The sequence below is a fragment of the Epinephelus lanceolatus genome, chromosome 17 (genome assembly GCF_041903045.1).
Source record: "Epinephelus lanceolatus isolate andai-2023 chromosome 17, ASM4190304v1, whole genome shotgun sequence".
Lineage (NCBI taxonomy): Eukaryota > Metazoa > Chordata > Actinopteri > Perciformes > Serranidae > Epinephelus > Epinephelus lanceolatus.
The window spans coordinates 12,321,966-12,335,925 of NC_135750.1; the positions used below are offsets into that span (position 1 = coordinate 12,321,966).

The 13,960-nt window shown below is 38.9% G+C and overlaps 2 protein-coding genes and 1 non-coding gene across 9 annotated transcripts in view; all 3 read left to right on the plus strand.

Annotated features, from left to right (window-relative positions):
- Nucleotides 1-7,966, plus strand: part of LOC117248067 (LIM domain-binding protein 3-like) — an 87,166-nt gene extending 79,200 nt beyond the window's left edge. For all 6 annotated transcript variants that reach the window (XM_078161003.1, XM_078161000.1, XM_033612796.2 and 3 more), the window contains 5 exons: nt 39-405; nt 512-692; nt 1,732-1,852; nt 1,934-2,049; nt 2,200-7,966. In XM_078161003.1, coding sequence (XP_078017129.1) covers nt 39-405; nt 512-692; nt 1,732-1,852; nt 1,934-2,049; nt 2,200-2,289 — 875 coding nt within the window. In that variant the 3' untranslated portion in view covers nt 2,290-7,966. The remainder of the gene's footprint in view (nt 1-38; nt 406-511; nt 693-1,731; nt 1,853-1,933; nt 2,050-2,199) is intronic.
- An 871-nt stretch (nt 7,967-8,837) lies between these two features.
- Nucleotides 8,838-8,911, plus strand: trnat-agu (transfer RNA threonine (anticodon AGU)). The gene has a single exon. It is a non-coding gene; the product is annotated as a tRNA-Thr (tRNA).
- A 2,567-nt stretch (nt 8,912-11,478) lies between these two features.
- LOC117248329 (bone morphogenetic protein receptor type-1A-like) overlaps nt 11,479-13,960 on the plus strand; it is a 64,356-nt gene continuing 61,874 nt past the window's right edge. For both annotated transcript variants that reach the window (XM_033613310.2, XM_033613312.2), the window contains exon 1: nt 11,479-11,656. The gene's annotated coding sequence lies outside the window, so the exon portion shown is untranslated. The remainder of the gene's footprint in view (nt 11,657-13,960) is intronic.

A 13,960-nucleotide genomic window follows, 5' to 3' on the forward strand; every position in this document is an offset into this window, starting at 1 on the left:
TCACCTGTTGGAAGCTTTACAGTGTTCCTCTCTTCCAGCCTCAGCTCCTGCTCCTGCTCCACCTCAGCCCCGCCCTCCAGCTGCTGCCCTGGCCCCAGCTCCAGCTGGTCCTGCCTCCTCTAATCGACCCCCCTGGGTGGCCGACACCAACTTCGCCAACAAGTATGACCCCAGTAAGACAACCACCACTACCATAAAGATGCAGCCGCTACCCCAGGCTGCCCCTCCTCCACCAGCATACATCCCCAACCCCTCCTCCACCGCCCCTGCAGCTCCCAGCCCCGCCCCTGTCACACCAAGCCCTGCCCCGTTCTCACCTGTGGCGAGGGGCGTGGCTCAAAGGGCGGAGAGGTTCGCCGCTAGCAGCCGTACACCTCTGTGTGGGGCCTGCAACAGCGTCATCAGGTAACCTACACCTGCATACCATAATAATAATATTAACAAGAATAGTTTCTGTGATATACTTTATTTAATCACTATGTTCTTCATCAAAATGGCTTCTGGCATGCAGGGGCCCTTTCCTGGTGGCCCTTGGCCGGTCCTGGCACCCTGAGGAATTTAACTGTCACTACTGCCACATGTCTCTGGCTGACGTGAGCTTCGTGGAGGAGCAGAACAACGTCTACTGTGAGAACTGCTACGAGGAGTTCTTCGCTCCCACCTGTGCCCGCTGCAACACCAAGATCATGGGGGTGAGACGCTACACTTGTCCACTTGTCTGTACACCTGTCCACCTGTCTACTTGTTCACCTGTACACCTATCTATCTGTCCACCAGTCCACCTCCATACCGGTCCACCTTTCCAACTGTATATGTGTCTACCTGTCCACCTGTTTCCTCTGTGCCTGTGTACCTGTGCCTGTATACAATTCCACCTGGATGCCTGTCTACTTTTCTACCTGTGCACCCATCCACCTGTATACCTTTTTCACTGGTATACCTGTCCAACTGTCTACCAGTTCAACTCTCTACCTGTACACCTATTCACCTTTATACCTATTTATCTGTTTACCTGTATACTTGTCCACCTGTCCCACTGTATACCTGTCTACCTGGTCACCTGTTCACCTGTCCACCTACCTACCTCTCCACCTGTATTCCTTTCTACCTGTATACCTATCTGCCTGTACCCATATGTATCTACCTGTCCACCTCTCTACCTGCATTCCTGTCCACCTGTTTACCTGTATACCTGCATACCTTTCCACCTGTATACCTTTTTCATTGGTTTAACTATCCACCTGTATACCTACCTATCTATCTATCCATCTGTATACCTGTCTACCTGTATACCTATTTACATGCCCACCTGCCTACCTCTCTACCAGTATACCTGTCTACTTGTACCTGTGTAAGTTTCCACCTGTCTGTCTACCTTTACACCTATCTACCTTTATGCCTGAAAAGGTATACAGGTGGACAGGTATACCTTTCTACCTGTCTGCCTTTCTACCTGTATATCTGTCTACCTGTACCCTATACCTGTCTACCTTTCTACCTGTATACCTGTCTACCTGTACCTTTATACCTGTCTACCATTTTACCTGTACCTGTATATCTGTTTACCTGTATACCTTTTCAACTGTCTACCTTTCTACCTGTCTACATGTGCCTGTATACATTTCCACCTGTACGCCTGTCTATGTTTCTACCTGTCTACCTGTGCAGCTGAGTAAAGATTAAATGATCCACATGGACCACAAACAACATGTGTCATGTTGTGTGTTACAGGAAGTGATGCATGCCCTGCGGCAGACGTGGCACACCACCTGCTTCGTGTGTGCGGCCTGCGGCAAAGCCTTTGGAAACAGCCTCTTCCACATGGAGGATGGAGAGCCATACTGCGAGAAAGGTACGGGGATCCGGGATCAAAGGTCAGAGGTCGGGCTGTAACCTGTTCAGGTGTGTCTAACTGTTTCTGTCTCTCTGTCAGATTACATCGCACTCTTCAGCACTAAGTGTCATGGCTGCGACTTCCCGGTTGAAGCTGGTGATAAGTTCATTGAGGCTCTGGGTCACACCTGGCACGACACCTGCTTCGTCTGTGCGGTAAGAACACGAACAAACACTGGATAAGACGTCATTGTAGACTTTTTTTATTCAGAACTACTTTCTACTAAAGACAGTCCCTCTGAAAACTTTTGGTTCAAAATGAAATGCTCTGTGAAATTTATTTGCACAACTTTATCGTACCTACAGGTTTGCCATGTGAACCTTGAGGGCCAGCCTTTCTACTCAAAGAAAGACAAACCTCTGTGCAAGAAGCACGCTCACGCCATCAACGTGTAGACCAACCGAGGGCAACGCTGCCAGCCACAACGAGCGAGCACATGGCAACGACTTTTACAAGATGTGTGTAAATGCTCTTTATGCAAAATACACTTTGTTTTTTTCTTTTTGTGCATTAATATTAATAATGAAAACAATGCTGCCTGATGATCTTGCTTCACTACAGAAACAGAAACTAAGTCTTGATGTTTTCTGTTGTCAGTCCAACCCACTTTATTATGTACTTTTATTTTTCTTGTGTTTTCTACCAGAAACTACTTGAGTGTTCGATGTGACCGCTGTGCTGTTCAGCTCAGAGACGTTGGAGTTTTTTATGGAGTCTCAAGTGTGCCAAATGAAATAGCTATTTATATTCTTATCAGTTAATAAAATAATAGTATAATATAAATAACTGTTACTAAAGTTATAATGCAACACATAATTAAAATAAAGAGCTCATTACATTCAATGTTAATAATTTAAATTTAATTTGATAATAACAATTTAACAATCTTAATTTAATTTAAATTATTTGTAGCTTGTATTGCACCTCATTTGTACATCACTTTGACAAAAGAGCCAAATTAATGAATGTAAATTTTAATCATTCACTTTATGAAATAAAGTAATGTTAAAATGCGTAATGTAAAAAAGTCAATTCAATTTTTAAATTAAATTACTATTTCATTTTTATGGTAAAAATAAGGAAATTGAATTATAACTAGCCATGTTTAATTTTTTTTAATCATAATTTATTTTTATTTTTTTTTAACTTTGAGTTCTTTTTTGTTTCAAACTAAATATTTTAAATTAATTTCTTTCTTTTTTTATATAAAATAATCCAGAGGCATGCTCGAGACTCCATTAGTTTGAACTGCTGCACAGCCGTATTTTGTCTCCAGAATATTGTTCTCATCATATCTTGGACTTGTCTTGGTATTTGCCTATTTTGATCTCAACTTGTTTAGGTTTTTTGAATGCTTTTTTCACTTAACTAAACTAACAATTATATTTTATTAATGTTTGGTTCAGCACTACAATGTAAAATAGAAACCACAGACTGTAGAGAAACAAAATGTCCTCAAACTTTAATTCATTGTTTATTCAGAGCAGCAGCAGCAGCAGCAGCAGCAGCAGCATTTTTATATTAAAAAAAAGTTTTTTTCCTGGTTTTGACAAGAGCATGGCTGTCTCTCAGTGCCAGTGCAGTCTTGAAACTAGTCTTGGACCCGGTCTGGGCTCAGACTCAGGCAGATGTCACACTGCAGCTGTGTGACAGTGAACTGAACAACAGAGCAGCCCATGAAGAAGCCTTATCTGAACTGTGTCTGACATGTTGTTAGAAGTGAGACAGTGAATGTAACACGACCAGGTGACACTTTCCACTGGCCTCATGCAAGCAGGTTCACCTGTGTGGTTGAATATGAGTAAACAAAAAAATTACTTGAAACAAATATGAAGACACAAAAAACACAAAGAGATGCAAAAGAAATACAAAGAGACATACAACGACTACATCTACATAGAGATGCAAAATGACCACATAGAGATGTAAATGACTACAAAGAAATGTAAAACGACCACTAAGATACAATAAAACAATTTAAAAGAAATGCAGCCATACAGAGACACAAAACAACCAAAAACAGATATACAACAATTATAAAGAGACAGAAATGACTACATGGAAACACATAGAGACACAAAACGAACACACAGAGACACAAAACAACTACATAGAGACACAAAACGACCATAAAGAGACATAAAATGACTACATAGAGACACAAAACGACCACACAGAGACACAAAACAACCGCATAGAGACACAAAATAACCACTAAGAGACACAAAGTGACTACATAGAGACACAAAACGACCACATAGAGACATAAAACGACCACACAGAGACACAAAACGACCACAAAAAGACACAAAATGACCACATAGAGACAAAACAACTACATAGAGACACAAAACAACCACAAAGAGACACAAAATGGCTGCAAAGAGACACAAAATGACTACACAGAGACAAAAAATGACAACATGGAGACACAAAACAACTACATAGAGACACAAAACAACCACATAGAGACACAAAACAACTACATAGAGAAACAAGACGACCACATAGAGACAAAACAACCACAAAGAGACACAAAACGACCACTGAGACAAAAAATTACCTCAGAGACACAAAATGGCTGCAAAGAGACACAAAATGACTACATAGAGACAAAAAATGACAACATGGAGACACAAAACGACTACATAGAGACACAAAACGACCACATTGAGACACAAAACAACTACATAGAGAAACAAAACGACCACATAGAGACAAAACGACCCTTAAGAGACACAAAACGATCACAAGGAGACACAAAATGACTGCAAAGAGACATAAAATGACTACATAGTCACAAAACGACCACATAGAGACAAAACGACCACATAGACACAAAATGATTACATAGACAAGAAACGACATCATAGAGACAAAACATGACCACATAGAGACACAAAACAACTACATAGACATAAAACAACCATGAAGAGACACAAAACGACCACTAAGAGACAAAAAATGACCTCAGAGACACAAAATGGCTGCAAAGAGACACAAAATGACTACATAGAGAAACAAAACGACCGCATAGAGACACAAAATGACCGCATAGAGACAAAACGACCATCAAGAGACACAAAACGACCACAAGGAGACACAAAATGACTACATAGTCACAAAATGACCACAAAGAGACACAAAATGACTGCAAAGAGACACAAAATGACTACATAGACACAAAATGACCACATAGAGACACAAAATGACCGCAGAGACAAAACGATCATTAAGAGACACAAAACGACCACAAGGAGATACAAAATGACTACATAGTCACAAAACAACCACAAAGAGACACAAAATGACTGCAAAGAGACACAAAATGACTACATAGACACAAAATGACCACATAGAGACACAAAACGACTGCAGAGACAAAACGATCATTAAGAGACACAAAACGACCACAAGGAGATACAAAATGACTACATAGTCACAAAACGACCACAAAGAGACACAAAATGACTGCAAAGAGACACAAAATGACTACATAGACACAAAATGACCACAAAGAGACACAAAATGACTGCAAAGAGACACAAAATGACTACATAGACACAAAACGACCACATAGAGACACAAAACGACCACATAGAGACAAAACGACCACATAGAGACACAAAACGACCACATAGACACAAAACGACCACATAGAGACACAAAATGACCACATAGACACAAAATGACCACATAGAGACACAAAACGACCACATAGAGACACAAAACGACCACATAGACACAAAATGACCACATAGAGACACAAAACGACCACACAGACACAAAACAACCATTAAGAGACACAAAATGGCCGCAAAGAGACACAAAATGACTACATAGAGACCCCAAATGACCTTCAGACATATTCAGACAAATGCTTTCTGGACCTACTTCCTGCTCTCACACAGTACTTGAGCATATTTGTTTTTCCAGGTGAACCTGCAGGTGAGGCTGCTGCAGAGTGTTGATGGTGTCTGATGATATAATGTGGAGTGTAACTACTAATCCCTCTGTGACTTCACATACAGTAGGCGTTACTGTGCAACAATTAACCTTGAATTTCATATTTATTGACTGTTCTGACTGTGTGATATTTATTTAAAAGCTAATATATATCATCACTGCTGCGTTCAGTGCTTGACAGATTATTAGTTATTCAATTTGTTTTGTGGATGTTTTGCATCACGAGGTGTATTTTGAGTGTTAATGGGTTCTTTTTTGTTTGTAATTATTCTGTTAATGTTTGTTGTCCTGAACTTTTAGAGCTTGAATGTTTATGATGGTGGCGTTTTTTCACCAGAGGCTACTTTACTGCTCCGTTCACACTGCCGACCTTTACACTGTTTCCTTTAATGACTATTGAAGATACGATGAAGATATTTTTTTATTTTCTTTTATCTTGTGCACACAAGATCTAAAACAATATAATATCTAGGGCATCCGAGGCTCCATATGGATGTTTGTGTCCACCTGAAGTACAATATTCACTATCTTTTAGCTCTGTTTTTGGTCTCCACCGACTCCTGTGGGAAATATCTGTCTCTTTAGCTGCTAAATGCTCCTCTATGCTGCTGAGCAGGTTGTGTGCAGAGGCTTTTTACAGCCTTTTCTCAGACAATGACGCTTTGAGAGGAGCTCATTGCCCTGGTGTTTGAGAGTGCCCGCCGCACAGCTACCTTGAAAACGGGCGCAAAAAAACGTGGCATGTGTACGGCCCCTAAAATCACACACTGGAGTGGAATGATGCCGCCGTTTTTGGGTCTGTGTGAAAATGCAAGGGACTTCGTAGCGGCCCTGTGGCGCCATCTATGTGTAAAAAGGCAGAACAACAATGTTGTTTCCTAGCAACTGAAAGATGCCTTAAAACTGTCGAAAGCTTTGCTCACACCAAACGCAATGTGAATATTCATGTTGCGTTACTCACGTGAGTTTGAACGCTAAAATATTTTGTGTTGACTCGTTTCACAGCGCGAATAACTTGGATCCTATGCATGTGAAATTGCTGAATCGGTGAATGCACTTCCGCAGGTATGACCTCGGCGTCATATGTCGCCAGAGGATCTCAATGCTGATTGGCTATCGCGGTGCAAATTGGTCGCTTAAGTTCAGGTTTTTCAAATCTCGCAAATAAGTGTATGACGCAAAATCGCGCCACTTGCTTCACACGTGCCACTTAATTCGCGACGTGTCCAGCACGCCAGCCAGCGGGAATTCCCATCTAATCGTGTCTTTGCGTTGACTTTACGGTACGTGTCACTTGCACAAGTTGTTTTTGCGTCTGGTGTGAACACAACATATTTTTTTTAGCATTTGATCGCTATTAGAGGAGCAGCTCAACAAACTGCAAAATAAAACCTGATCCATTTCAGATCCCTTCCTATGTTTGCTCCAGGTGCATTCAATGACGCTCTGTTAACGATATCAATCAAAGCATACGTTCACTCCTATCTTACAGAGTGATTTTGAAGTGTCAGGTCTGATGTTTCCGCAGTGTGGACGGAGCTCAGATACACTGAATACATGATTTAGAGCAGAAGACTTTTGGGTTTGTGTTTTTCAGATGAACTTAAAAATGACTTTGACACAAGTTTCTGTGGGGGACGTTAACTGCTGAGACTCCCTGCAGCGTATTGTGCCTTGATCCGTCTGTCTAACTGGCACACACACACTCGGCCAGTTGTGATGAGTCTGTGTGCTGGTGTACAGTTTTTACTTTGAATATTTTATACAGTTTGCGTGTTTTCCAGAGGGTGAATGTGTGCATGCAGAACGTTTGTCACAGTTTGTTACAGCATGTGGAACGAGGCAGTGTCAGTATTAGTTAGCGTTGGTGTCACTGCGTCACTGTTTAACATTATTCAGAGTGTTTGAACTGGTTTTGGTGTCAGTGAGCTGTAAGTGAAACATTATTAATGTCACATTATGAAGGATGGAAAGAAGCTGAAGTCATGTTAAGACTCTCCTGGTTGTTGGAGGTTCAGCTGCTTTACATTTGTCTAACAGGTTTTAATATTTGACGAATATATGTGTTGCAAGTTGAATAAATTGAGCACTTCAAACACGTGAAAACATGAAGTATAAAATTTTTTTTGTCTGTTCTGTGTTCGAGTCTGTGAGGGGGACATTGGGACAGGCTTTGTGGCTGATCTCACCCTTCTTCAAGGGGTCACTTGAACTGTTCTGATGGACCAAAGGTGCAACTTCATAACAAATCTCTGAAATACTGTATTTTAAGTTGAGTACAGTTAATTTCTAGATTCCCAACATCTATAAAATGACCTTGGTGCCTCAGTTCTGTTGTGTAAAATAGTTTCCTTGACTTTCCTTCTATTCAAATACTATGATAAAACAAAGGAGGTAGTTTGTTGTAGGCTTGTGTCAATATGCACCTGCTGTATGAAAATGTTTTAATGTGTTTTGTGACATTTATTTGATCAAGTTGATGCGTACAGTCTTAATTCAAATGAATTATTTTCTAATCTTAACTGTTTTGTGTGTAGAAAAAACATTTTTGTGTTTGGAAAACAAAACAAAACAAAACACATTGCCCAGCCTTAACTGGGATCAGAGGACCACTAGTATTTCCTCAGCCCATGAATTTGATAATCTACTCATAAAAATGACCCTAAAACATAAATTAACCTGAACTTGACTATATGATATCTACTCATTTCTATGTTCCTTAAATTAAAAATGTATGTGTGTTTGTGTTGGATTTTGGTCGGTGTGTTCTCAGTCTCACAAATTTTCTAAGAGACAAGCAGAAATACGCCAAACTGAATCCCAGAAATCAGTGGGCCCTAACAAAATAAGAAGCAAATCATGGATACCAACAAAAATAAGAGGACATTTTCCTTCATTTATTGCATTAGGCCCATTGTGTCATTAGTGTGGAAATGAAAGGAAACAATGGAAAGAAGTAGGTGGAAAAGAAATGTAAGGCGCTGTGGCTTAGTTGGTTAAAGCCCCTGTCTAGTAAACAGGAGATCCTGGGTTCAAATCCCAGCAGTGCCTGGATGCCATAGCAATGATCTTTCTCTTCGGACTAAGTGCTTGTCATTTGCATGTGAATCATGTAGTTCAAGTGTGTGTCACTTCTGACCCTGCACCAAATCACAACCACCTCCTTGAAAAGGTCAGTGATGCAGTGTCCAAAGAATGCTCCTAAAAACCAGAATATTACCCACGTCTCAATTCAGCAGTTTGAATGTTTAGGACGATACTGGTGATCCAGACCTGCCAATGGAATTTCAACACAAAGCCATACGTTAAAGATGATGATATGTTTAGATGCTTTTACTTTGCATGGCTGATATTGGATCGATGTATTTTTACATTCCTAATATTTATTGGCTCCAGCTCTGATCGGCAGTGATGGGAACATGACACCCAGGCCAACATGCATCCAAGCAGCTCGAACATTGTTCCAAATTAGTTCTCACCGACTTTGAAAGAGAGACTGAGAAAGCAACAGATATGAAAAGAGAAGTAACATCTTCACTGGCCTCCATGCTGCTTTCTACTGTTTACTAACCTCGACTTAAAACCACCAAGGTGAGAGGAGTCTTCTGCCTATTTTAGAGGGTTTTACTGCATCTAAAACACCTGCATATACTCCCTAATTTAGGGAAAGGGGCGTGGAACACAGGAGATCATGGGTTCATATCCCAGCCTCGCCTCCAACAGATCACTTCCAGATAATAGCCATAGACATTTCAGGAAGTTCCTCTTTCACTTCTTATTTCTGTAACTCTGACACACGGGTCACGACTGCGGAGAAATGTCATGAGTTTAAAGTGTTGCAACATGTTCTGTGTTTGAGTTTCAACATTAACTTACAGTCACACCCAAAACTGTTAGTCTTGTTTATTAGATCTGATGTATTATTATAACCTAACTTATTCTTTTTATTATTATTGTTATTATTATTATTAGTAGTAGTAGTAGTAGTAGTAGTAGTGGTAGTAGTGGTATTTAAGTTGGTGGGAGTGATGTTCCGTTCTTGAACACCGGAGGGCGCCTGGGTCACTCTGAGACTTCAAAATAAAAGCCTGCAGGTCTGTGCAGGAGTGAACAGAGCAGCAGTGATTGGAGACACAGACGAAGAAAAAGAGAAAGAGCTCTCACTCTGCCTCTGAGTCAGGAGACCAAAACATAGACAGCTACAGCAGCTTTTAAAATACAGAGGTCCACAGTACAGGTTCACTGAATTACAGTCAGTTTTTTATTAATTTCATATGTCATTCATTCTCTTTTATCACTAAACTGAATCTGGCAGTGTACTCATGTTGTAAAATACAGATGAACGTCAGGGTTAACATATGTCGAGGCCTGTAAATCTTAATTTTAATGATGTAAAACTCTAATTTATTAAGAGAAAACACACTTTTTCCAGTGTTGTTCATGAACTGCTTTAGAAGATGTTAATATTTAATTATGATCACAAAAAATAAAGCTTTTGCTACTGGGTTTCTTAATGGTATTTTGATGGTGGTTTGAAATGTTATAATATTAATTAGACATAATTTATCTGAATTTGTTAATTACTAATCAACAGTAGAAAGAGTGGAAATTTCATCGTTAAAAAAACCCCAAATTTTTAGTTTTTATTATAATGATTATATTTTAGCTCGACCTTTGAAATACCTAAAAAATAATAATAATAAAATAAAATTAAAAAAATATATATATATATTTTGGTCAAATAACATTTTTTTTAAATAAATTTTATTCTATTTTTTTTATTCCAGCTCTTAAAAAGCCTCTTCAAGACCAAACATATCTTTTTAAACATTTCGAGAAAATAATCTGAAATCAATCAATCAATCAATCAATCAATAATGAAAATAAATAAAATGAAATAAAATAAAATAAGAAATAAAGTATAAAGCTTATACAGTTGTCAACCATGAGATACAGACACAGAATTTTGACCAGGCACCAAATGAAACCCCATAATTTTCATGTTATTATTTCAGTGTATTGTTCATTACCTGCATAGTTTATTTTCCAACATAAAACTTTCTTGACAATTAAAGTTCTGGTTGAGAAATACCTCAGATTTTACTTATTTCTGGCATAAATTTAATCAGATCTATAAAGTCTGTGTCTAAAAATACTATGAAATCATGTTAGATTTTTAATTGTAAAGTGCAGCTTCCCCTGATTTACTAAAACCTCCAAATTCCGACAAAAAATAGGCTACAACATGACCTCATTGTCCTCAGTGTTGGCTGCAGCTCTACAGGGAACACTAAAATAAAGAAAAAGCAACACATAAGAAATGTCATGCCAATAAAGTTTACTGAATTAAATTGAATAGCAGAAAACTAAATATGCACATGTCACAACTTGTTAACACAGAAACTCCATTAGAAAATGTCCGCTTTTAAACTCAACACCAATTTAAAGATACCTAAAAGGTGAAAACGCCGGCGCATGCGTGTTTGATCAAACCCACTCCTGCCGACCGGAAGTTCGGCTATTAGTTTTGCCCCACAGAGTGATCCACCGCTGCAGCACAGACGATCTTTGTCAGGCTGGTATTTGCTCTCCTCCATCATCAAACAGCCTGAACCGCAGACCGACTGAGCGGAGCGGAGGAGTGTGCGACGCCGAAAATATTACCACTAAAACGCTGGGAAATTACGCTTTTCTGCCCTGTTACTCTGGAGGGAATTTGGACTGGAGCTACTACGATGAAACAGCGTCAAAAGGAGCGTCACAACCACGGGGGAAATTAAGGAAAGAAGAAGAAAGGTAATACAAAACTTAATTCCCAGCCTGCGGGTCTGAGCCCGACTTTTGGGCTCCGTCTACACGCTGGAGTGAACGCAGTCTCTCGGGTTGGAGTGCTGAGTGTTTACGATTTGTCGAGTTTAAAAAAGCCGAACTTCTACACTTGACTGTGTGGATATTTTTTTAAAGTTAATGTGTGTTATATAACACAAATGAATTTTTATAAAGGCTGTGGAAATAAGTTACCAATAACACTTGGGAGTTCAGCGAACAGATTTTTTCCCTTGTGAATGTGTTGGCACCAGGACATAGACGGACCCTTTTGGCTGCTGTCGTGGAAAAAAAAAGTTTGCTCCACTTCTGCTGCAGCACGAAGTTACTCATTTTAAGGCTTATAATAACAAATAAAAAGTTAAATTCACATTGTTTATGCGGCTAATGTCTGCAGCAGGTTAAGTTTGTGTGGAGAAGGATAACTTGTTAGCCGCATTCCTCGGTTAGCTAACTTCGCTGCATAGTTTACATAGCTCGTCTATAATTATAGTAAAGCTTGAACGTGTGTTACCGAGCACACACACCAGTGAAAACATTTTAATTTTAATCACTGTTAAAGCCAATAGTGAGGCTTTTCTCACTAAAGTGATAAAGCGATGCGAGCTAACGTTTAAGTTGTAGTGTAGTAACTTTAGTCAAGCTAACGGTAGCGATGCTAACGTTGCCTTTCAGTTAGCTCTGTAGGTGAGATGGTTTGTTGTTGACAAAGATGGATGCTTTTGTTGAGGCTAGTTGTAATAATATGTTTATATTACTGGTGTTTAATCACTTTATATAAGTTGTTTCTTTCATTAAAACACGGGTAGATGTTTATGTTGTTAGCATTGCATGTTAACTTTGCTAGGAAACAAACTTATGGCTGTTTACTAGCATTAATATTCAGATGTTTATCACAGTTAAACAATCTAGTTAAAGCTGTATATGGTTTTATTTTCGGGTTGGTAACCGGTGTGTTTACGAGCCTTTCTCGGTCACACCTCTGTTGTTTATGCCGCCATGGCTGCATTATTTTCTGGGTCTGTTTGCTGATGTCCTGCTGCTCAGATATAAATCAGTTTATTTACTAAAACAATACTGACTTATATTGACTGCGTGGAACTACATAGATTTATAGAGTTGACTTAAATGTTTAATTATAGTAGCTCTATTTTAAGCACAAATGTTTATTTACATAGCCTAGCTGTTTCCACACACATTTTGTGCTGCAGCTAGGGATTATTTCCATTATCAGCTAATCTGTGTGTTATACTTTTCATCCTATTTGTCTATAAAACATCAGAAAATAGCAACAGAGTCCATCACAGTTTCCCAGAGTGCCAGGTGATGCCTTCAGGTGTCTTGTTATGTCCAAAACCCCACATATATGTCTTAAAATAGATATAGAGCAAAGGAAGGCAGCAAATTCTCACATAGGATCAGCTGGAACCAGACAATGATTTAGAGAAAGAGTTAAACTATTACTCAGTTATTAAAGTTGTTTTAGATTCATTTTACTGTCTTGTAACTAATTGATTAATCGAATAAGCATTTCAGTGTCCAAATGGGCTTAGAGGAACAAAGAAATTGTGGGTGTGAATGCGCAAGCTGAATAGTTTATGCTACACTGCAATGCTTTCTTGAAACGTTGCATAAAACCATTAATGTCTGAATGATGAGGAATATTTGAAGATGTTTCGAAAAACTCACGCTACACTGCAATGCTGGCTTTAATGTGTGTGAATCTCATTGAATAGTTGAATGAAATTGAATCAGCTGGAACCAGAGGATGATTTAGAGAAAGATTTAAACTGTCACTTCATTATTAAAGTTGTGATTGATTCATTTTACTGTCTAGTAACTATTTGATTAATTGAATAAGCATGTCAGTGTCCAAATGGGCTTAGAGCATCAGAGGGTTCAACTGTAGGGCAGCAACTAACAATTATTTTTATTGTCAGTTAATCTGTTGATTATTTTTATCATTAATCAGTTAGTGGTTTGGTCTATAAATGGTCAGAAAATAATGAAAAATTACGATCCTTTTACTGTCATAGAGGAGGAAAGAAACCAGAAAATATTTACATTTAAGAAGCTAGAACAAGAGAACTTTGAGTATTCTTTCCTTTTTTTATTGGAAATTTCTCAAACTGATTATCAAATCATTTGCAGATTAATTTCAACATTGACAACCAGGCCTAATAGATTAATCGTTGCAGCTCTATCCCACACTTTCTGTAAGCCTTTTTATTGTGCTTTATTTCTATTTAACATTTGCTGGTTTGAGTTTGAGAA